Raw genomic sequence first — 25,386 nt, forward strand, 5'->3', positions numbered from 1 at the left:
ATAAACTCTCAAGACAGTTTCACATACAACTCTCAGGTGATCTACAATGATAATCCTCAAACCAGGTCTGTTGGTGCCAAAATAATCATGCTATGGTCAAAATCACTGCGATCACATTTTTCCCCCCATTCAGATGGTTGATGTGAACATTACTTGAAGCTGCTGGTCTGTATCTGCATGATTTTAAGCTCTGCACTACTACCACATTGTTAGCATGATAATTGCATGACTGAGTAGGTGTACAGGTGTTCCTAATAAAGTGCTCAGTAAGTATAGATAAAATATCTCAAAAATCAATTTGGCACAAGCAATGTTTGTTACAGCAAAAACAAATGGGGATGAGTTTATTTCATTTTTTTTATATGGAGGGTGGAGAGGCAGTATCCTGATGATTACTTTATAAGAAGTTCTGAGGGAGCGATACGCAGCCACTGAATGACTAAAAGCTGTACCTATTCATAAAAAACACTCAACACACATGTGGATATCACTGATATTCAGCCAGGTATCATGACAAAAAGAAAGACTCTGTTGACTCTGTCTATTGACATATGGCAACCAGAACAGGAATCTATTGTAGCTTCAGAGCAAACACTACAGTGAAGTGAAACACACCATTATGAAAAGCAAATTACCTACAAAATGAGGTAAGGAGGGGAACAAATGCAAAAACAAAAAAGAAACACCACTGAATTCTTCAACTGTATTTCAAAAAGGACATACACAAGAGATGCAATAAAAAAAAAAAATCCCTCCAAGTTCTGTACATCATATTGCATAAAATGAATGGTGTGGTACGGAAATAATTTGGCTACAATAAAATGCATACATATAAAAATATAACCAGTGTATAAAAACAGTGGACATGCATCCCGCATCAACTTGATAACATGTATATCTACGAAATTCAGAAACCATCACTGTTTAAAACAGTTGATTGTGTCAATCTAAACAAGGAGGAGAGAAAGGAAGAAAAAAAAAAACCCCTTTTTCATCAAGATCAATGCTCCTGTTATTCCAATGTATGGGATGCAAATAAAGCAAAAAAAAGGAGAGAACTGATGTAATTGCCTGGAGCAGTAATAGAAAATAGCAATACCATCCTAAGAAGGTAAATGAAAAGTGTTCTCACTTCACTTTGACTCGAAGGACATCCTGTTTGGTTTGAAACCTGATGAACTTTAATCCTGGACCAACTAACATGTTAAAAAACGTTTCTTGTGCTCTGGAGGTGCATGATGTATAGAACTGATATTTGCTGAGTGATTTGATGAGCATCTGCAGAAAAATGCATCTTCTTAAATAATGCAACAAGTAGAAAAATTAAACAATTTTTATATCTTAATGAGAAATAGAGTTAGGAGCTTTTAAGACATAAAATGAGATTATCTACTGTGGTACTTTCAACTTGAGGAAGAGAGACAGAAAGAAAATTAGTCACTATGAATCAACAGTAACATGAGCAGTGTTCATTGAGGCCAAAACCTACACGATTATGTAGACTGAATTAACAGAGTACATTCATTTAAAAAAAATCCACAGAGATCCCAAATATCTCTAACTCCTCCATCTCACTCTTAGCATACACACGAAATGTGCGGTTCTAAATGTACAACTTAGACATACAGACATAACATACATACACACACCGGCATAAACAAGACGCATCTGACAGTCAAATAAGGGAATGTTTCCAAATGAAGTATGAGGAGTAACAGTGATTTATAATAACGATCGCTCTACAATGTAGTTCCAATTTGGTCTGTAGTTTAGCATGGCACAACTGTAGGCTTTAAAAACCAGAATCCATGAATTACAGCTTAAGGACTTGGTTAAGACGTTAACACCACCAATCCCCCCCGAGAAAACAAACAAACAAACAAACAAACAAAAAAAACACAAATTACAAACGAAGGCAGTATGTTGACTTGATTCATTGTAAGATGTACAAAGTATAATAACGATAACTATGGTTATAAATACTAAATAAAATGTACCAAAGATCAAAGTCATGCACCATTTGTTTCATCAAACAATGCAGTGAATACACAAATGTCAGTTTAGAGATAGACAAGGCAAAGTTTTGTTCTTATTTCAAGGACAATGGTTAAAGTTCCATGACTCAACTGTAAAATCCCAATTTCATATATTTGCTTGCGAGCTATCAAAAACACAACAGACATAGCAAATAAAGACATCAATCTCTGACTATAAAATAGCTCCATAACAAGATAGTAATTCAGCCTGGGTTTCATACGTCAAATTGGATTGAAAGTCCATGGTATAAAGAGCACTGATTTTGCCCACAAGGCCAAAGTGCAAATTTAATAGGTTATCTAAACTTAAAACCATTATTTTTTTTTAGGTTTGTAGTCAAGACTAAACAAAAATTATTGATAGAGAAAGGCAGTTAAAAGTATGTTTGGAATATTTCACAGATACACAAAAAGGCACTACATGCAGGGGGGGAAACTTTTTAGGTAAGCCTACTTCATAAGTTTCATTACTGAAAAATCCAACTTGAGGAATGCATGTAAATTTTGATATCTTTATTAATTACCCCATGATGCATCTGAGGTATAACCTCCCAGTATAATCTAAATTAACTGTATTTGTTACGGTAATGTCATTAGTTCCAGTTCCATGAATGGAACTCCATTTTGTACAAAGAAAAATATTAAGGTTTCAATCAAGGTACCTACAAATACACCAAATATATCAGCGATGTTCTTATTTCCATTACAATTTAAGAACTTTTCTTTAAAATTAATATTACCTTCATAGTGTTGTGCAAAAATATCTGAGAATTATATAATTTCATTATATAAAATTATTAATTCATGAGTTTAAATTGGAAATTTAAGAGCTTATCTGTATGTACCTGTAAGGAAGTAAATTCTCTCTTAGAAAGACTTGTTGTGCAGTATGATGTGCAGATTTACTGATTGAATTAACAAAAAAAAAGTGCCTTTTACATGAATACAGACATTAAATGAGTGTGCTGAGGAAAAAAAGAAAAAAAAACCCTACTTCCTAAAATGATTCTCATCCTTACATGATTAAAAACAACCACCAAATAGAAAGAGAACATCTGGAGTTCAAATGCTTGCCATGAGATGAACATCCAATACGGTGCTGCTTACATTCGCAGAGCAAGAGTATAAAGTGCTTTTAAATGACTAAAATATTAAATAGCTTTTTTTTTTCTTTTTAGCCAAATGTGTGGCTGCTTGTAGCATCTGGAGAGGAGCTCATTTGAGTTCTGGTTTCAGAAACATGAACAAGAGAGAATTCTGGAAAGTCTGTTCCTCCATGACTTCTTATGTTGACCTGTCCATTGGAAACACTAAACTGCGAAGACAGTCCAGACCTTGGCGTCTGGAACTGAGATCGGAAGTTCTGATCAAAAGTGGCAATCTGAAACGTTTGACTGATGCCCTGAGTGTCTGTCTTTTTGGGGGACACCTGCTCCAGAAAGTCCTCAGTTGGCGACACTGAAGAGGGGTTGGTTTCATCACCCGAAAATGAGAACGAGTGTTGGGAATCTACTAAAAGACCAAAGTGAGGTTTGTCAAGTCTCAGAGGAGAGTTCATACCTGATCTAAACCGACTTGGAGAACCAAACTGTTTCTCTGTAGAAAATAAGGGCTGTCCACCAAGGCTTGCACCATCGTTCACAAATGCTAGGCTCTGGCTGTTCAGGTAACTGTCATTCTGACTGGTCCTCTCCAAAGCTTGTTGGAGAAACTTTGAATACTCTTGTAGAAGACTAGCCTTCTCTGCAGTGGGTGCTTGGGAGCTAGTGCCCAAGGCCTCAGTAGGGCTACTCTCTGAAACATCAGATGAATTGATGGAGATGCTGGAAGTCACTTCTGTGTCTGCTACACTGAAGCTGATCTCTGGTTGTCCATTGGTCTTGTTAGAGTAGTGATCCAGGAGCGACTGCAAGACTTCATCGGGGAGAACATTCTTCTCATGGCTCGTCTTTATTTCCACGTTCAGTGTCTGAGTCTCGGACAGGATTGTGGCAGGAACAGTCTCGTCTATGACCGTGGCTACAGCTGCCTGAGTAACTGAGGGCTGTGAAGAGATGCTGTTCACGTTCAGGGCATACTCCCGACTGTTACTGGCCGTGGTTGCCTGGAGGTAACGCTTCTTCTTGAGAAACTGCATGGCATCATCATAGTTTGTGCTGCTGCCAGCTGGCTTTGTGGGCCCAACCTGGAGCGGATCGACAGTCTCCAAGTCAGGGCTTGGCTCTACATCTAATAGGCCCTTGTTATCGACAATTTCAAATGTATATCTTGTGACTTTTCCCTCCTCAAATGATGACAGGGGTGACAAAGGCTGAGAATGTTCCAAGGGCTGCTGCTTTACATTCTTCTTGCTAGCAATCTTCTTCAGTACTATCTTTGGAGGAGTGATCTCATCAGAAGAAGCCTCCCCAGCAAGTTGCCTGCTTCCTGGAGAGCAATCTGGGAGTTCGACAGAATATTCCGTCATGACATACTCATCTTTTACCTTGGTGGCAACATCATAAAGAGGAAGACATTCGTTTTTGCCGAGTCTATCTCTTCCTCCTTCTTTCTTTTCACCACCATCCACAACTTTGTCTGTGACAGCAGTGTTTCGGACTGAGGTGCTGTTCTTATCAGTGGACTTCTGTCGCTTTTTCTTAGGTAGAGTGCTCTCCTTAGATGGGAAGGAGAACGGAAGTGTTTCTGTGCTGTGTAGAAGGCCATCTTTGGCAGCTGCTTTATGGAGCTTTCTCTCCTTATTTTCATGGCACATACGTCTATGCTTCAAGACTCGATCAGTCCTGGAGAAGTACTGAGGACAAAAAAAAAAAAAAAAAACACAAAAAAAAGAAAGAAAAGATTATATTAGAAGTCACACTATTAAACAGTTATAGCTCAAAATGTACCTAAAGAAATACCAGTTTCTGGTCAAAATAGGGAAGGCCTTGTATGGAGCACTTGCATGTGACGTCACAGCCGATCCAGATTGTGACAGACGCCATCTTGTAGGTCAAACGCCATATTTCCGCCTTCTACTTCTACTTTTACCTTTTCTTCTGGAAAACCCTACTATATACAATTCTACTACAATGGCTGCGGCTACAAGCTCTCCCTACCTGTGCACGTTTATGTTTTTTGTGTGTACTTTTGCGTGTTGTTCGTCTGTACCGGACTTCAATATCCACTACAACCGTATGGACTTACTGGACATTGGTTTCCAGCAGAAAATGACGCTTTGTAGCGATTTCTATCGCATGCACAACATTCCGGACGAGATAGCGAGACCAGCGGGGTCTCCGTGGATTGTTATCGGAAGCAAAGCGAAGGAGGCGGTGTCGGGAGCGGAAGCAAAAGCGAGGCTGCAGAGCCGGCCTGTTGACTAAGCTCAGAAAACAGCCACTTAAACCTCCACTGCTAAGCCTTTACCTCTCCAACGCCAGATCCATGTAAACAATACGGACGATTTGGAATTACAGCTGGAATTACCTTATTCTATTCTATAATCGGCTGGTCAGTGCTATACTCAACACTTAAGTGACTTACCCATCCAATGAGGATTCTTGTTTACAAGATGCCACATCTGAGTCGCTGACAAATCCTGAATTTCTGTAAAGATAACTGTCCAGAGATTTATAAGCACGCAGTGCTTCACCACTGAACAGCAAGGGAAAGTTAATGAGGTAATTATACACGTCTGGGTATTCCGCTGGCAGTTCAAAATCCGGTCGTGAAAACTCCGTCCAGTAAGCCATAAGGGTCACTAATCTGTAGATCGTTTATTTTAGACATATATCTAGTTATCTGTTCATTAGAAAAATGAGCCGTGTAGTCCGTCGGTTGAAATTGATCCATTCTGTACACGAGTGCAGCAGTATTCAGTGGTGTTTTTGACCGACAAGATGGCGGTTGTGTACTTTCCGGTCACGTGACTGCAAGATCTCTATTCAGGTGCAAAATCATAATTAATTCAATTTCATTTTACATGTATAGTGTTAACAGTACACAACGTCACAAAGGAGAAACAAGGACCCTAAGGACGCATTCATATTAATTTAGTCCGATTACCAATTCAGTCCAAAATCAGAGCAATTATTTTTAAATCTTGATTTATTTGCCATTTTTGTTTTGCTTTGTTATTGTTGACATTATGTTGGCAAAGGAGCGTCAGAAATACAAAGAAGTCTTCCACCACCCAAACCACATGGCATGTTTGGTTTACTTTGTGAACTGCACCAAAGAGGAAAATGCACCAGGGTGCAATCAAAATGGATTAAACACTGCATGTGTCCCAAAAAAAAAAATACAAATTTATAGAAACGTGAAATTTTATTCCAACCTGGTGACAGTAATCACACTGATAGGGTTTCTCTCCACTGTGTGTCCTCTTGTGCCTCTCCATATGATATTTCTGGATAAACCTCATTCCACACTCATCACATCGAAATGGCTTTTCTCCTACAGGATCAAAACATATTAAAAGTAGTTGGGGAAAGGAAAAAAAAAAAAAAACATCATACATCCATCAAATACACATGTACTTCCAAGTAAAATGACTACAATATCACTATAATTATACACATGAATGGTCAAACACTGATTGCTGGATAGAAGTAGGCAGAGATATTGATTATGATTCTGGATTTCATCTTACCCGTGTGAATTTTCTCATGTCTCTGCAACAAGTACTTTTGAATGAAACGCATGTCGCACTGACTACACTGAAAAGGCTTTTCTCCTGTAGAGGAACATTTAATAAAAAGAGAAAATCGTGAAAGAAAGGGGGAAAAGAGCAAAGACCATCCCTTTTCAGTACATTCAGTAGGTGTACAAGTGTTTGTGTTACCCGTATGGATGAAGACGTGTCTCTGTAGATGGTAGTTTGTTCGGAAAGCTGCGTTGCAGTGCTCACAGATGTGTGACTTTGGGTTCTGATGTCCCAGTGAGCCATCTTCATTAATGGTAAGAATCTAACACGATAGATACATCAGTTAATTAAAAGTTTACGCTCTCATGTTTGGTCAACATATGACTGTCATACGTCAGTGGCAGAAATGCCATTTCTCTAGAGAACATGTAGCTACCTTTGCAGGAGACCGCTGTTTTCTCTTCTTCTTTTTCTGGCATTCTGCAAGGTCCTTCTCCTGCTTCTTGTCCTTTTTATTAATAATTATTGAGTCTGACAGCTTCAGTTCCTGTTTAATATTCATCTGACAAGAATACAAATGAATATTTAATGACACTAAATAGAAAAGATGAAATTAAATGGTTCTCAAGCACAAATTAAACAAAGATAAGACTCAAATACCCACAGACTTTTTCTGGAGCACAGCACAAAGGTTAATCTTGCTCAATAAAAAACATTATAAAAGAGAAGGACAACCAACACACTTCGATATTAAACGTGCTGACTGCAAAGTTGAATTCTGAGCAAAACGTCCTATGTCTATAGCTGCTACACACACTGTGTACCGTATTTGGCACTGTTTTGTCAAGATAAAACGTGTCCTGCCTTTTATGATTCCGAAAATTGCCGAGGCAAGTGAGCAGTGATATCACATGACTGCCGTGGGACGTGTTTAATCTACTTTTAACCAAAACAAGTCAGCATGGGCAAACATGGCAGACTCTGCTCTCCCGCCAACTAAAAGCCAGTGGAAAAGAACAGGAAAGCCTGTGTAGTGAATGCAACTGCAAGATAAAGCAATGTTAGATGTCATTTTTCTGGACGGTTAACTAAATCATTCTAGCTAGTACTTAGCTATCTTAACCTCAGAATGCATGGACTCAACTCCATGGTAGCAAGTATGGAGTTATAGGGGCCTTTCACGTCATGTCATCGTAACTGCAGATTTGTTTATCTGGCCAAGCTTTGTATTTGACAACGACTGGCACAAGTGTAAGCGAGTGATTGTAAGCCCAATTCAGTACATATACAGATAAACTTGTAGAAGTTACATCTAAAAGAACGATGCCAGAGGTCTGTAGTGCTTTTGGATGTAATAACAGACGTGGAGATGAGTCTGGTTTAACTTTTCACTGCTTCCTGGCAAAGCCAGAAAGATGAGAAAAAAGGTGAGCTGCAGTTAAACGGGAAGACTGGATGCCAACAAAACATTCCCGTGTGTTTGGAGAACATTTTATATCAGGTTAGACATAATGCTTGGCGAGACTAGCAGCATGTTTGTTATGTACCGATAACATAGACTTGGCTAAACACCGTAAAATATGCTAGATCTAGGCTCTGGTTTGTTTATTACTATTAGAAGTCCATGTTTGAGCTGTCTTTATCATAATAATGTATTTTTCCTTTATCAGGAATTTTCTATAACATTCCAGCATGAAACCTGCCTTGAACTATCAGTAGGCATCTCTACTTCTGCCTGCCTTTAGCATCTCCGGTGTATTTTGAAGTTCCAGATACTAAATAATTCAGGATGTCGTAGTGTCCCAAATCCGGTAGCTGGTTTGCTGAATGCTTTTCAAGTGGAATAAATATATTTGTGGGTAAATGAAGAAGAAGCAGCCTTTATTTTTGTCACATGGACACTCAAGCACAGCAAAATTCCTCCTCTGCATTTAAACCATCTGAAGCTATGAACGCACACGTGCACACAGACAGAGAGAGCGAGCGCAAGAGAGAGCACAGTGAGCAGAATAAATACATTTGTGGGTAAATTATATGGATCTGTGATGCATGCATGTTTCAGCTTTTGGGTGTAACGTGATCTGCTGGTATAATCTAAATTTTTAATTACCATGATATTTTCCACGTGTTGTCATTACAGTGTGACGCAGTTCCATAGTTATGCTAATTAGAGATCCTCACATAAAACAAACAAACAAACAAACAAAAAAACCCTCCTCGCATTCGGCTGTTTTCGTAGGGCCATACTTCAAGAGGTAAGAAAATGATCCCACAACGGAGAAAAGTGACCCTCAGCACATCAAAATGATCACATCTCATCCGCATGCTATTATTCTTGCAAGACATAAGAAAATGCAATGCACAATAAAAAAAAAAATGTAAATTACAAATGACTTTGCAGTCAGCGTCTTTATCACTTTAAAGCTAGAACATTCTGATATACAGAAACTTCCACCGCTGTACATTCACATATGTAATGTACAGTGAACTCACGGGCATGGGTAGAGTGTACGGTATCTTGTGAGAAAGCCGCTGAGAGAACTCTTGTTCTCCTGCTGCACTGTTCTTCACAGTCTCCTCATGAACCATAAGTTCATCATGTGAGATGAGGTTGTGCGAGGTCAGCGTCCCACCAGCCAGATCGTCATCCTCATCTTCCTCCTCCTCATCATCATCAGCAAGCAGGGGTTGATTGGCCAAGCTCTTTTCTCCTAGAGACATATCTAAGCTTCCTCCTCCTCCCCTTTTGTCCACCCCAGAAGGTACTAAGGTTTGTGCTGAGTGGTGTATGTTCACAGTGCCACATCGAATCAGGATCCCATCCAACTTGTCATCGATGTTCATCTTTCTGAGTTACTTGGTAGCAGGTGCGTGGCTCCAGAAAAACAGCTGATTGTCATGGACCTGTGCTAGTTTTCTTGATAGCTCGATATCAGTCCTCTGCTAACCTGGCTGAAGGACAAATAAAGTCAATGTTCAAGCAAGAACTGTTTGTGTGATGGTGTTTGTCCATAGCCACAAATGAATAACTTTTCAAAACAGTAAAATGCGCAGGTTAAAAATTCCACAAACATCGTGAAACACTGACAAGATTAAAATTGGGATTACAAATCCAAAATATACCATTTCCTACTGTGTGTCTCAGTGATATTAAATATTACCTAGGGTTGATTCTGTTTTACTTATGGTCCACATCTGGTTGAGCAAGAAGGCATCTTAAGGCTCCAAATCTTTGGCCCTCAGCAAACTAATGTGCAAAATAATTAAAATCTGGATCCTAATTTTAAGTATTAAAGCTAGACAGCTCATCACAGAGACATTAAGACTGCTAGAAGGTTTACAAAGCTACAGGCCTTGTAAACTGTCATGAGGACAAAAAACAAATAAAGAGCGCTACTTTTGATAGAAAATGACCTTGTAAAGTCGGTTAACAAGTTAGCTAACAGCAGCTAGGAATGCTTAAACGTTTGCTAAGGAGATAAACATGTCGGCTACTGGAAGCCTTGTTGTGTTAAAACTATGGAAATAAACGACTTGAGCACTGAGAAATTCACAGCAAGCTAACTACGTAGCTAAATTATATGGCTGAAATAATATATGCATAACTGATATGCATCTTTACTGCAGAGCAATGTGTCCGAGGCCCACAAACAGACTGCAATAAATATTAAAACTATTTATTATACACTAAAACATGGCTGTCAAAGCGGTCTTACAAATGTCACGGCCGGTGCTCGATGCCTGAGGTAAACCGATAAATCACCACCGGACATGGGCTAAGCTAGCTAGCTAGCTAGCTTTCTAGCTAACAATGTTAACTGTGTCAGGCCTGAGAATTCAAAACAGTAGCCGGTTTTGCTAGCTTTATCTAAAACACACAAGTTGCACTTTGATAGCTAAGCTAGCTTGCTAACGGTGCGACTTCTTAGTGTTTTTTTTGTGTTTTTTTTTGTCCCCCTTCCCACAGAATATTCGCGCACACAGCACAAAAAAACTCACCCGCACGGTTTTGCTCGTAATTTTCTCCACGTACGTTATTTAATTGTTATTTTTCACAGCCGTACATGATCATCAGTCATAATCACGCTGTAAAAGTTTTCGTTGCTGCTGTGCTGATTGATTAGCAACTGGCTAACTGGAAAGCTAGTAGCGACATTCCACGGCTGCATCCCAAATCGCTTTCTATTGCTCATCAAGTGCACTAGTTAGGGCGTAGATGTCATGGCGACGGAAAGGAAGATGTAGTGCACTTACATAGTGAGAGACACGTTGTTTACCATACGGCCAATTCCTTTTCCACTGTACATCCATTTGCATTGCACTGCATTGTGGGGCTGATCATTTCTCTTACAGGATGTCGGTCATATTCTATGAAAGTTGTCCAAGTGAAGAGGATTTAGTTCAGATTGGTCACTTATCGTCTCCACAAACCGACTGGAGACAAAGAGGAGGAATAATCTCTCAGTTTAAACATAGTATAATATTTATTCATCACAAAAGCCACACATTACTGGCCCTTGTGCAAACAGTCTCTGGGTTCTCTTCATATCTCTTGGAAATAGTTTCCTATCTTAGGGTCATTCAGAGACCTTCTTCACCTAATGATTATCTGTTCTACTGTTTGCTAGTACCGCACAAAATTATGCAATGGTTTCAATGAGGCAACAAAGTGCGGCTTGAAAGTTTGTGAACCCTTTAGAATTTTCTATATTTCTGCATAATTATGACCTAAAACAACATCAGATTTTCACACAAGTCTTAAAAGGAGATAAAGAGAACCCAGTTAAACAAACCTTTGCTTTCAGTATCTGGTGTGACCCCCTTGTGCAGCAATAACTGCAACTAAACGTTTGCGGTAACTGTTGATCAGTCCTGCACACCGGCTTTGAGGAATTTTAGCCCGTTCCTCCGTACAGAACAGCTTCAACTCTGGGATGATGGTGGGTTTCCTCACATGAACTGCTCGCTTCAGGTCCTTTCACAACATTTCGATTGGATTAAGGTCAGGACTTTGACTTGGCCAGTCCAAAACATTAACTTTATTCTTCTTTAACCATTCTTTGGTAGAACGACTTGTGTGCTTAGGGTCGTTGTCTTGCTGTATGACCCACCTTCTCTTGAGATTCAGTTCATAAACAGATGTCCTGACATTTTCCTTTAGAATTCGCTGGTATAATTCAGAATTCATTGCTCCATCAATGATGGCAAGCCGTCCTGGCCCAGATGCAGCAAAACAGGCCCAAACCATGATACTCCCACCACCATGTTTCACAGATGGGATAAGGTTCTTATGCTGGAATGCAGTGTTTTCCTTTCTCCAAAATAATGCTTCTCATTTAAACCAAAAAGTTCTATTTTGGTCTCATCTGTCCACAAAACATTTTTCCAATAGCCTTCTGGCTTGTCCACATGATTTTTAGCAAACTGCAGATGAGCAGCAGTGTTCTTTTTGGAGAGCAGTGGCTTTCTCCTTGCAACCCTGCCATGCACACCATTGTTGTTCAGTGTTCTCCTGATGGTAACCTCATGAACATTAGCCAATGTGAGAGAGGCCTTCAGTTGCTTAGGAGTTACCCTGCGGTCCTTTGTGACCTCGCCGACTATTACATGCCTTGCTCTTGGAGTGATCTTTGTTGGTCGACCACTCCTGGGGAGGGTAACAATAGTCTTGAATTTCCTCCATTTGTACACAGTCTGTCTGACTGTGGATTGGTGGAGTCCAAACTCTTTAGAGATGGTTTTGTAACCTTTTCCAGCCTGATGAGCATCAACAACACTTTTTCTGAGGTCCTCAGAAATGTCCTTTGTTCGTGCCATGATACACTTCCACAAACGTGTGTTGTGAAGATCAGACTTTGATAGATCCCTGTTCTTTAAATAAAACAGGGTGCCCACTCACACCTGATTGTCATCCCATTGATTGAAAACACCTGACTCTAATTTCACCTTCAAATTAACTGCTAATCCTAGAGGTTCACATACTTTTGCCACTCACAGATATGTAATATTGGATCATTTTCCTCAATAAATAAACGACCAAGTATAATATTTTTGTCTCGTTTGTTTAACTGGGTTCTCTTTATCTATTTATAGGACTTGTGTGAAAATCTGATGTCGTTTTAGGTCATATTTATGCAGAAATATAGAAAATTCTAAAGGGTTCACAAACTTTCAAGCACCACTGTACTTTACATCATTGGGGCATCTATAATAATATAAAGGTTCGATTTGACTCTTTCCACTCTTACACTAATTTCCTATATTTTTCCTCATTAATGTCAATACCTGAGATGGTGGTGCAATGGTTAGCACTGTCACCTCACAGCTGACGGGGGCCCTTTCTGTGTGGAGTTGGATTGTTCTCCCCATCTCTGTGTGGGTTTCCTCCGGGTACTCGGGTTTCCTCCCACAGTTCAAAGATATGCAGATTAGGTAAAATGCCCAACCACTGGGGTTGCACAAGAAAGTGCGTAGTTAGTGCCTGTCCCAAGCCCGGATAGATTGGGGAGGGTTGTGTCAGGAAGGGCATCCGGTGTAAAAACCTATGCCAAATCAAATATGCAGAACAGATCCGCTGTGGCACTCCCTAACAGGAGCAGCTGAAAGAAAAAAAATGTCAGTACCTGAGGTACGTATCTTGACAAATGCACATCCATAGGCCTAATACAAACATTTTATCCCCAACAAATCTTGCTAGAATGTACAGACACATGAGGAAAGTATTAAGACTTAAAACAACAACAACCCTGAAAGACTTTCATGTATTGACACCTTACAAGTTCCAACAATACTGAAAACAAACTGAATGTCATGTATGTAACCCGGGCTGAATAACTAAATGGAGGCCTGTCAGTAAGGTTGTCCTTACAAACTAGTGGAGTATTCCCTTTTGTTAGAATCCCAATAACAAAGCTTTCACCTCGTGACCATGACCTCATATGGGTAGTGTATAAGCACTCTCAGCTTTGTCATGCTTATTCATTGGCCTTTCTTGTCAGCCCATGTGACCCAAGTGGTTTGGCAGTGCTATACTTTGTTATAGGACTACAGTTAGATACATTTCCTTCAGTTCCACTTTCTTATATTCCAGACTGCAAAGGCAGTTAGGTGTGGACTAGGACTAGTGAGGGTTCATAACATAGAGCAAGTTGCTGGACAATAACAGACTGCACTCATAGTGTCAACACCATAACTGAGGATAACCATCATTCATATTGCTCCCTATTGAGAATGAGAATCACTCAAGTGCTGATATTGTATTTTATTGAGGACTAGCAGGTTATCCAGTGTTGCCCGGGTTTTGCAAAATTCTGGGTTGCCCCCAGACTTCCATGTCAAATTTGGTGAAGAGCTGTCGAGAAATGATGTTAACCCAAGACAAACAAAAATTCAAACATCCCCTGGGGCCCATACATGAATTTTATTTATATCTGCAAAATTCTGGGTCATCCCCAGACCGCATCTCATCTCATCTCATTATCTCTAGCTGCTTTATCCTTCTACAGGGTCGCAGGCAAGCTGGAGCCTATCCCAGCTGACTATGGGCGAAAGGCGGGGTACACCCTGGACAAGTTGCCAGGTCATCACAGGGCTGACACATAGACACAGACAACCATTCACACTCACATTCACACCTACGGTCAATTTAGAGTCACCAGTTAACCTAACCTGCATGTCTTTGGACTGTGGGGGAAACCGGAGCACCCGGAGGAAACCCACGCGGACACGGGGAGAACATGCAAACTCCACACAGAAAGGCCCTCGCCGGCCCCGGGGCTTGAACCCAGGACCTTCTTGCTGTGAGGCGACAGCGCTAACCACTACACCACTGTGCCGCCCCCATCCCCAGACCTGCTTGCCAAATTTGGTGAAAATCTGTTGAGAAACGGCAATGTTAGTTCAAGACAAACAAACTTTGCCGCTGATTATATAGATGAGAATCACTCTGAGCACATGGGGTGTGATAACGTAACATTTAATGTGCAAACTGGTGAAGCTGGGCTGAACACCATGTTGTAATTGTCCAAAATTCCTGCCAGGGCCACGTGACCTGCATTAGAGCATTCCTATGCCATCATTTCCTTTACCCAATGGGTTAATGTTGCCATTGGCAACAACAGATTTTACTTGGCTTTTTTATTTTGCCTATGTCCTTCGAGATTTTTAATGTTTTAGTAGGGAGGTGCCTTGCATGGGACTCAAGGTTCTATTCACGCCTCCCTTTTTGGACCTTCCTTTTTTTTTTTTTGTGGTTTTGTTGTATGAAGGCCAATAAAGCGGTTTAATTAATTAATTAATTAAGCTCATTAGCAGGATCCCCCTTATACACACTAACATTTTAATGGACTGCTTTTAGCTTTGATTATGGCATGCATTTGCCATGGCATTGTTTCAATAACCTTATGCAAAGTCATAACATTTATTTCCATTCAGAGATGCATTAATCTTTCACCAAGATCTTGTATTGGGAGGAAGGAGAGATATAGCAGCTCCTTCCTCCCTACTGCTGTGAGACTGTACAACCGGCACCTCACCAAGCACAGCACTAGACGCTCCTCACAATAATGAACAATACTGTCCAGATCACTTCTACATCCATAGAAACCCTTCTGAACGTATACCATGTGCACTGACTATCAGCATCAGTACTTTACAGCGAACTGCTAGCTACACACTGTTAAAATGGCTCTTGTGCAATATATCTACTTACTTGTGCAATACTACCTGTGCAATACCATCTGTGTAATACACTTACGTTAACTGTATATCTGCAAACCTGTTAATTTATGCAAATTTGTTCATTTTTATCTTTGAATTTGTAGTTTACTTCTTTTTATATACTTAGTATTTTTGCACTACTCCTTCACTGCCTTATGTTTTTCTCTTTCTATATTTTGCCGCTGTAACAATGTGAATTTCCCCTTGTGGGATAATAAAAGGCTATCTTATCTTATTGATGACCGGAGAATTGAACCAATCCATTCAACTTGGCACGGTGGTGTAGTGGTTAGCACTGTCGCCTCACAGCAAGAAGGTTCTGGGTTCGAGTCCAGTGGCCGACAGGTGCCTTTCTGTATGGAATTTGTATGTTCTCCCTGCATCTGTATAGGTTTCCTCCGGGTGCTCTGGTTTCCCCCACAGTCCAAAGACATGCAGGTAGGTTAATGTGGGGCAGCCTTGGGCTGAAGTGCCCTTGAGCAAGGGCACCTAACCCCCAATTGCTCCCTGCCCATTGCTCTGAGTATGTGTGTGGGCTCATTGCTCACTTGTGTGTGCATATGTGTGTTCACTGCTTCAGATGGGTTAAATGCAAAGGAGGAATTTCACTGTGTGCTTAAGTCTGTGCTTGAGTGTACGTATGATAAATAAAGGTTTCTCCAAAAGGCTTCTCCAGCACGTTGCAGAGACTTTCAATGAGGTTCATGTCAGGACACTGTGGTAGCCAATTCATGTGTGAAAATTATTCCTCATGCTTCCTGAACCACTCTTTCACTATTTGAACCTAATTTATGCCCATGACATTAGGGCAGAAAAAAAAATCCATTGATGGGATAACCTGTTCCTTAGGGTGTTTCAGATTATATACACACGTAAAATTTTAACTTGTGAATTTTCTTATTCTCGCTCATTTATTGCCAACATATTAAAAAAAAACTCTTCATGCAAAGTTTTATTGAAATCAACGTATATTTAGAGGTGCCTCAAAATGTATTGCAGTATGTATTGCAGTGACTAACTTATTTATTGAAATTGGGTAAAATACTAATAGCACAGCCTTCAAACCAACAGTATAGAAAAATAAAATATACTCTAGTTAAAATAATAGATATGAAATACACCCTTGTAAAATGCCTATAGAGAGCCATCCAGAGGAACAAAACTATACCATGTGGCCAAGAGAGTGATATTTAAATGTATAAATCTAAAACAAACTTATGCTAATATATTACGTCAAAGAAAGACGTAAATCACAGATTAGCATTATCAAAGGTAATTACAGATAATTTGATATCATGGGTATCACAGATCAGTAATGGCAAAAATACAACTAAGTGGTCTAATAAAACCGTACAGTGCTGTAAAAACTATTAAATATGTATACATGCAAATATAAAATAATGCTAAACATATTAAAATGCAAGTTAGAGGTGAGAAAAAGGAAATGGCAAGGGCACTGCAAACCCTGAGAAAGGTGAACAACTGAAGGCATCATTTGATGGAACAGCAAAATCCCTTTGTCATTATGTCACGGCAGAAAAAAAAAAAATTCTTCCAGACAGTGTACAGTGAGCCAACTTTTCTTGAGACAGATCCTGCATTATGGGAAGAAAATGAAAACTTCAAACCAGCCAAAAACATTGTTGGATCTCTTCGAGTTGTGAATAATACAGCTGAAAGAGCTGTAGCTCTCAGCGATGTGTACTCAGGGACCTCGAACAAAGATCAGTATCAGCATATAATCCAGGGAGTGAAACAACACAGGAAATTATTCCACAAAGTTAAAAAGTCAGCTTTGTTGTAAATATTTTTAATATGCATCAGTGTTATTTAAAATTCAGAGTAAACTGTAATACATCTGAATGCTGCTATATCTGACAAACTTTGACCTTCTTGAGCCACCTTTACTTTGTGTTGTATTGTAATAAAATTGTCTTTTTTATTTTGGTGTTAAATGTAATAATTTATGAGGGTACTTTTTTTTTTTTAAAAACACCCTACTGGTCATCCAGTACATTCAGGTCATCAGTTGACTTCAAGTGATCTCTGATCACCGTCAGCCAAGATTTTTTTCTGACCATTTATTCCACAAAGCTGACTGTTCACCACTATCCTTCCAGGTTTTAATAATGTGTTGGACATTTCTTAACCCAAATTATTGGTCTACATCAAGCAAAGAAGAAAAAAAAAAGCTAAGAGATTTCTGAAATTACTGTGTTGGACATTTCTTAACCCAAATACAGTAATTTCAGTAATCTCTAGTTTTTTTCCCTTCTTTGCTTGATGTAGGCCAATAATTTGACCCTTCTGAAACACAGTAACATCTTTTCCACATCATTTTTTGTTTAGGAAAATGAACGGTTAAAAGAATTGTTACCATATACCATACCAACACTTTTGCTGATTTAAATCCAAAGGAAGACTCCCCCCCCCCTTGGAGAACAAGTAGTATAAATTAATTGTAGACTGTTTGGACTAGAATTAATTTAAAAAGCCCACAAGAGGGCAGCATTTATTCAAACTTTTCTCTTTTAAAACAGGCACAAATGAAATGTAGAGACACATTTTTCCAATATGAAATGAAAATTCAAAGTTTGGACACACCTAAGTCAATGGGTGGTTTTTTTCTTTATTTTTATTAATTAAGAGACACTTCACGTCTTAAAGTAATGATGGACTATCTTTTCTCTTTACTTTGTTAAGCGGTTCTTGACAATCTGGATGACTATAGTTGTAGAATAGGGCTATTTACTGTATTATTTACTATTTAATCTCAGGCACATTAAGAAGGCAAGAAATTGCACCAAGTAACTTTTGACGAGGCAGACCTGTTAATTGAAAAGCATTCTAGGTGACGTCCTCATGAAGCTGGTTAAGATGATGCCAATAGTGTGTAAAGCGTCAAAGTAAATGGTGGCTACTTTGAAGAATCTAAAATAGAAAGCATTTTGTTTTTAAACACTTTACCACATAATTCCATGTGTTTTTTCATAGTTTGATGTCTTCAGTATTGTTCTCCAATGTAGATCGTCAAAATACAGAAAAACCTATGAATGAGTAGGGGTGTACAAACTTTTGACTGGTACCGTATACGTATTCAGTGTAAATCATTTGAAATTCTGGTTTAAATTTACAACAGTGTCCTCACTTGGCAATGCCAAATCTTTTGAAATTCATTATATATTATGAAAAATGTAATTAGATGTACATCTACATGAGTCTGAACAGTTTCAAAAATTCTTTACAAGTATGCTGCTCCAGGTGTGTCCCCCCCACATGAAATCATAATATAGCAATGAAATTCAATTTTTTTTTGTGGTCTTCACACTATTTTGGACTATGGTGAAAATTCTCTCCAGCAGACAATATATTTGTGAAGTTTGTAATATAAAAAAAAAAAAAAAATGTATAACTGCATCAATTCATGACATAACCAGAAAGCCAAGCATCATATATTAGAAAACTCAAAGTTTATTAATTAGTGTATGCACAATAAATTTTTAAACAGCAAATTATACTACAATCATCTCCCATGTGTGTAGTGAAAAAGTTATCATCTCAACATTATTCTACCATATAATGGGCCTAAGCGCTGGAGATCGCCAGGTTCTGATACAACAGTTAAATGAGGAAATAATTATATCCTCCTTTGCCTGCGTGAACTTCCTGTTCCTCCAGCCATATTTATATCAAAAACGCTGCCCAGCCCACACTTCATCTGAAATGACAAATCTGGCATTCATAATGGAAGCTGCTGCTGCTGCCACAAAGAAAATATGCAACAATAAGGTTTTGGATAAGGCATAAACATCAAGCATGCATATTTCCGATTAAATCGAAGCAGAAAAAGGGTGTGGGTGAGCAGTTATAAACAGTTTAACAGTGCAGCTTGCAGACACTGCTAATGATGAGCATACAGTAAGTTAGGATAAACATCGGGGCCGAGATTTCAGCTGGAGGCCATGTGAGCACAGCAATAACAAACATCAATAAGCCTGCTTGCTTAACTTCCAAAGGGGAATTTGACCCCTTGTTGTCCCCAGTACATGTAATAAAAGTTAGGTTTATACATGTTTCAATATAATGGACACGGTCCATATGCTCAGAGGAATTATCATGGAATGTTCCTGTATTAAGCCTCTTTAATCTTGTCACTTATCCTTCACATTTGTTTAGAAATTACTTTCCAGCACCAACTCACTGTTACAAGTGGATCTCTTTCCTAGAAAATATTTGACACTACTGTACTGCTGTTTTCAAAATATATATTTAAAAAAAATATACAAAAAGGGAGGGATTTTAACACTGACTTCTACAGGAAACTTTCTACTGCTATTAATTTTTTAAAAATGTTGCTAGAATTTTTTTTTCTGAAATTATATCAGTCCCTTATCTGTGACGAGCATGAAATAATTTACACATCTTGATATTGACAATTTTTTTATTCTTTGCAGAAATGTTTTGGCTATTTAATGAGTCGACACTCAGTATGTAAATAAGGTATACCTGGGATCAGTAAACATTATTTTAAATAAATAGAATCATCATTTCTCCCCGCTGTGCATGTTTTAAGATTTTCAAAATATAATGAAATTGTTGTCGTGTAAATGATGTCCTTTAAGTTACAAATTGAAAAAAAGTTTCTGTGCCTCCAACACCCCTAGGATTGTGCTTAGGGCTCCGACATACCGAGCACCTCTGCAAGAGTGCTGATCTTGGATCAGTTTGGTCCATCCACTTGTATTCATTGGAAGATGAAAGATAAAAACTGATCCGATATCAGCACTCTTACCCTGAGAAGTTTGTACAGCTGCTTGGCTCTGTGCTGGAACTTGGCTTGAGGAACAACTCACATCTTGCTGAAGCACTCCTTAGCGTTATTCCACACTTGAATTCCCTACAGAGTGGGGGGGAAAAAAAAAAAAAAGAAAATTAAGCGGTTTGGAAGTAATGAGATGCCACTTAATTAGAGGTTAAAGCCACAATCATTTGTAGACTGTTTGCATATATTGCCACTGAGCCTTGCAGGTTGCATCATTTCCAAATACGACATCTCTATTTTCTTTCGTTTGGAACCAAAACAGGACACGCTGCTGCACTATTATATTTCAAAAGCAATGAAAACGTGAAAAAAAATCATTCAAATATAACCACACATACACACACACTACATATAACTTGCACAGATTTGCACACCATACAACACATAAAAGTTGCACAGTAAACTGCACATTGGACTGTACACATTTGCACTAGAACATGTACTGGACATCATTTTAAGAAAAACACCCCTCCGCTGACCAGCAGTGTCAACACATTGCTGTGAGCTGTAACACTGGGATTCCCCTTGTAGGCCTAGCTGTTTGTTTTTCTGCCTCAGACCAGAGAAATGAGCCACAGAACAACTTTTTGGAACCAGTGGCATATCTGTGAAGATTTTTTTTTTTTTGTATTCGGTAAACTGTTCAAAAATATTCAAGACTTAGAAATTCAAAATAACCTATGAAGCACACCCTTACCACAATTTTGCAAGAGGAGTTTTCATTATGAATGTGTTTTACCCATGAGCACTAGGAATAAACAAAACTGCTGTCAAGTCAAGTGAAAAGTTTATTTAGCATTTAACAAGGCTGGATATAGAAAATTTGTTACTCAGAAAGCATCAACAATTTAGTGCGCAATGAAAATCTGAAAAAAATTGTTCAAATATAACCACACAGTACATAGAACTCGCAGATTTGCACAGTAAACTAACAATATTGAACTGTACACTCCACATCAGACTGTATATGGATTTAGACTGTCACTTATTTATTGTGTGCGTGCGTGCGTGTGTGTGTGTAAACTCCCCCCCCCCCCCCCCCCATCTGTGCACATGACAAACACTTGGACTTTTGACAGTCAATCTATTTGTTACCTCGCCTGGAAAGGAGTCCACCAGGGGGCAAAGTATTGTTTTTGGTCGGGTTTCTTTTGTTAACGATATTACGGGAAAACGTATTTCAGGATAGATGGGCATTGGTCTCAAATAGAACCTCCAACATTCGGGGGGCTATCCGGCCAAGGTTTTTGTGGCTACTGCCTCATACACTCGTATGCAAGAGTGTAATAATCGCGCACTGCGCATATGGATCAACAGAACGGCACTGCGCATGCACGCGTTCCGATTAAAATGGCAGGCGAGTGTATACAATTCGATTCACCATTCGAAATAAATGGACTAAAGAAAATCGCTTTCAGACATGTTTATGCTTATTACAGAAGGAAAGTGCATTCCACTGAGCTCTAGCGCCGGGCCATTTCTGGGAAATAGAGTTTCGGTCATGGCGACAGCGTGTGTATTTCAGCCTCGGTTCGGAGGTTTCAGTTTCGAAAACTGTAAGAGGTAAGAGTAGAATAAAATAAAAAGTACAGACACTTGGTATATTTTACTTCTGTGATTTTTAAATTGTTCATTTTTTGGATTATGCTTCATTTTTGTGGCTACTGCCTCAGAGTTAGTGAGTAAATAAATAAATAAATAAAATATTTTTAAAATGCGTTATATTTACTGTATGGACATGGTATCAGAATTTTATTCATAAGCAGCAGCCACATGTACCCATAGGGTACCTATTTTTTTTCGTGATCTCTTCCTTCATATTCATCACAAGTGCTACCAGGCGAGGTTTTGTTTTGCCTCGCGACACTTGTTTACTTCTTGTGTTCTGTATGTATCTTAATTTTAAAATAACTGCTTACATTAATTTAGATAGATAGAGCTACTCACCTTTTTACACATGCTGATTTGCATGATGGCATAACTGATGAGAGCTTCTTTGAGGTCATGGTCTTTCTGCTCTTTGAACCTTTCAATGTCCACCCAAGCTTTCTTCAGAAACTCTCTGCAAACAAAAACACATGCTGACTTCAGGTCTCATTGCAGATTTATTCATCAAGAGTAAAGCTTAGCTAGGATTTACTGCTGAGAGACACAGAGGAACAGCATGTACAGACCTTTCCCAGCTGTCAACAGTGTGGAAAATTAAATATAAAATTCAAAACACCTTGCTAACTTTTATATATTTAAAAAACAAAAAAAACACCCCTCTCAAAAGAACTGTACAGGACTTTTAATAAAACAAGTTCCTGAAGATAAGAGCATGGGAGGGCTTGTACTATAATTCCACTCATAGCTGCATTATTAAGATGGACATGGGAAAAGAGCAGAATGCTCACTCGCACTCGGTGTTCCTCTCCTTCATGATCTCCTCTCCCTCCTCAATCTGGGTCTCCAGAATTTTCAGCTTAGCCTCCCTCTGCTCGGGAGTCTCCTGGCCAAACAGCTTACTGGTCATCCCCTTGAGGGAGAAGGTCCGTATTGTCTACAACAGGATCAAGAGCAAAGTGTATTTAAAAAAAAAAAAAATACGTACATATTATACACACACACACTAGATAACATTAAAATGTGATTTAAAAAAAAAAAAAGACCCTCCTGATGGACTCATCTCACCCTCCAGCATACTGTAGTACAATCCTCACTTTTCACTCTACATCCTATTTTAGCCCAGTGAAATACTTTATTTCAACCAACACGTGAAAAAACAACAAGCATTCCATTGTAATTATGTTGAAATCACATTTGTTTAAAATAGGTTGATAGTTTTTGCGCTGCTGTTTGTTTTGTATATTTTCTGCCTTATTAGCTCATCTGGCCAACAGGCCGATGAGTTTATGCCATCATGTGTTGCCCGTCGTCCGTCCATCGGGTGTCGTCGACATTTCACAAAAATCGCTTCTTCTCCCTCAATTCTTCACCAGTTTTTATTCTTTCTGGCAGGAAGGTGGGTCTGCCTTAGCCTGGGCCCGCCCATCCTAAGTGTGACGCAACACGAGGGCCTGTTGCGAGCTTAGTCTGGCCAGGCAAGCTATCTACAGCTCTTCCAAGCTCCCGAAAAATCGGGAACCAATCAACTTTGAGCATCTCCAGCGGCCCTGGGTAGAGGCGTGTTCAAGGCACTGAAGTAGTAGAACTGCGACCGGAAGCCATAGATTGTTTACAGAATCTATGCCGGAAGCGCTTCATTCACGCTTCCGCATCTATTACGCATAGATGCTGTATTGAAAGCATTCAACGGGAAGTTCTCATTGAAAACGGAGCAAAGAGCAGCCCTGGAGGTATTTATTGAAAGGAAGGACGTTTTTGCCTTGCTCCCGACCGGCTTCGGTAAGAGTTTAATCTACCAGTTAGCCCCGTCGCGTCGCATACGTCAGAGGAAAGAGTGATGTGATTGGTTTAAGCTTCGTCACAGCCTTTTCTGGCTTCGACCAGTAGCAAACTGAGGCATTTCAGGGAGACGGGTCAACCACGGGCTCTGGGAAACGGTTGGGCTTAATATCTTGGCCAGACCAATGCTCGCAGAGCTTTGAAGTCACGTTAGCCAGGCTAGGTCTGCCTGGGGTGCATATAGCTTCTACCCAAATTTGCATAATTGCAATTAATAATGAAAATACCAAATAATTAAGCCCTAATGAGCAGTTTCCACACAAATCACTTCTCTCCCTCAAATCTTCACCCATTTTAATTCTTTCTAGCATGAAGGTAGGGGTACCTAGGGTGCATATAACTTCTACCAAGATTTGCTTAATTACAATTATTAAAGTTATGGACTAAGCCTTAATGAGCAGTTCAACAAAAATCACTTCCTGGTCAATTCCTCGCTGTTTTGGATTCTTTCTGGCAAATAGATAGATATTCCTAGGGTGTATATAGCTTCTGTCTAGTGTATATAGCTTGCAACATTTATTACGTAAGGTGACCCACTTCAGGTCGCTCCTTCTGGAATAGACGAGGCCGGAGTGAGCTACGCCATCAGACGGTCTCATTTTAAGTGTTAATTTACCTGAGCCTCGTCACAAGCATTTCAGTAAACATGTGTTTTGATATACTGTGAAAATGCTAAGACTGGATATCGCTTGAAAGTTTTTGCTATCGATCCGATCACCTGATTGCGAAACTTTAAAACCAAACATGTTTGCACAGGAATAGGAGCAAACTGTCACCCGGACAAGCCAGAAAGCTGACTGGTCATCTGCTAACATGTCCTCACTTTGTGTTTTGTCCACATTCTCTTATCTCTAACTTCTTCATGCTGTCAAAAATTGCAGTTTTCTTCACCAAAACTAATCCCATTAAACACTTCTTCAGGTTTGGTGTATTACCCAATTTTGGAACTACTAGGTTACGCAAGGATGCAGGAAGTGGAGGTGCAACTGCTGCTATAATCTCATCTCATTATCTCTACCCGCTTTATCCTGTTCTACAGGGTCGCAGGCAAGCTGGAGCCTATCCCAGCTGACTACGGGCAAAAGGCGGGGTACACCCGGGACAAGTCGCCAGGTCATCACAGGGCTGAAACAGACACAGACAACCATTCACACTCACATTCACACCTACGGTCAATTTAGAGTCACCAGTTAACCTAACCTGCATGTCTTTGGACTGTGGGGGAAACCGGAGCACCCGGAGGAAACCCACGCGGAGAACATGCAAACTCCGCACAGAAAGGCCCTCGCCGGCCACGGGGCTCGAACCCGGACCTTCTTGCTGTGAGGCGACAGCGCTAACCACTACGCCACCGTGCCGCCCTGCTGCTATAATAATAATAATAAAATAAATTTAAAAAAAAAAACTGTCCACTTTGAGGGACATTTGTCTGTGTTATCTAAAATCAGCCAGTTATGTGGCAGCAGTGCAATGGAGAGGAAAAAAAAATTAAATAAAAAAATCAAGCAGATACTGGTCAAAAGTTTCAGTTAACATTCACATCAAACATCAGAATGAAGAAAAACTGATCTCTCCAACTTTGATCATGGCATGGGTGTTGGTGCCAGATGGACTGGTTTAAGCATTTCAGAAACCACTGAGCTCTTGGGTTTTTCACACAATAATCGAGTTTTTACACAGAATGGTGCAATAAATAAATTAATTTAAAAAAAATAAATAAATCACATCCTGTGAGC

General features: G+C 39.5%; 2 protein-coding genes across 8 annotated transcripts in view; both read right to left on the reverse strand.

The window, feature by feature from the left end:
• Positions 1-544: 544 nt before the first annotated feature.
• Positions 545-10,830, reverse strand: znf148 (zinc finger protein 148). Of its 3 annotated transcripts, none has more exons than XM_060930222.1 (7): positions 10,663-10,830; positions 9,157-9,615; positions 7,100-7,225; positions 6,862-6,985; positions 6,670-6,753; positions 6,355-6,473; positions 545-4,830 (listed from the first exon to the last, which is right to left on the reverse strand). In XM_060930222.1, the coding sequence occupies exons 2-7, from the start codon at positions 9,505-9,507 to the stop codon at positions 3,211-3,213; spliced, it is 2,424 nt and encodes an 807-aa protein (XP_060786205.1). In that variant the 5' UTR covers positions 9,508-9,615; positions 10,663-10,830; the 3' UTR covers positions 545-3,210. The 3 variants fall into 3 exon arrangements, with proteins under 3 accessions (XP_060786205.1, XP_060786204.1, XP_060786203.1); XM_060930221.1 differs by adding an exon at positions 9,825-9,910 and having other exon boundaries at positions 6,670-6,985; XM_060930220.1 differs by having other exon boundaries at positions 6,670-6,985.
• Positions 10,831-18,834: 8,004 nt separating this feature from the next.
• The window catches only part of snx4 (sorting nexin 4), a 138,995-nt gene continuing 132,443 nt past the window's right edge, over positions 18,835-25,386 (reverse strand). For all 5 annotated transcript variants that reach the window (XM_060930230.1, XM_060930229.1, XM_060930226.1 and 2 more), the window contains 3 exons: positions 22,600-22,745; positions 22,151-22,265; positions 18,835-20,278 (listed from right to left, as the gene is read on the reverse strand). In XM_060930230.1, coding sequence (XP_060786213.1) covers positions 20,231-20,278; positions 22,151-22,265; positions 22,600-22,745 — 309 coding nt within the window. In that variant the 3' untranslated portion in view covers positions 18,835-20,230. The remainder of the gene's footprint in view (positions 20,279-22,150; positions 22,266-22,599; positions 22,746-25,386) is intronic.

Source organism: Neoarius graeffei, chromosome 9 (assembly GCF_027579695.1).
Source record: "Neoarius graeffei isolate fNeoGra1 chromosome 9, fNeoGra1.pri, whole genome shotgun sequence".
In the NCBI taxonomy this organism is placed as follows: Eukaryota; Metazoa; Chordata; class Actinopteri; order Siluriformes; family Ariidae; genus Neoarius; species Neoarius graeffei.

Excerpts from the sequence above, each read along its gene's own strand:
- znf148 (XM_060930220.1), bottom strand. The coding sequence starts at position 9,507 with ATGAACATCGATGACAAGTTGGATGGGATCCTGATTCGATGTGGCACT. Across the intron at positions 7,226-9,156 it reads CGTACACTCTACCCATGCCC|ATGAATATTAAACAGGAACT; the intron begins GTGAGTTCACTG and ends TATTCTTGTCAG. Across the intron at positions 6,986-7,099 it reads AACAGCGGTCTCCTGCAAAG|ATTCTTACCATTAATGAAGA; the intron begins GTAGCTACATGT and ends CTATCGTGTTAG.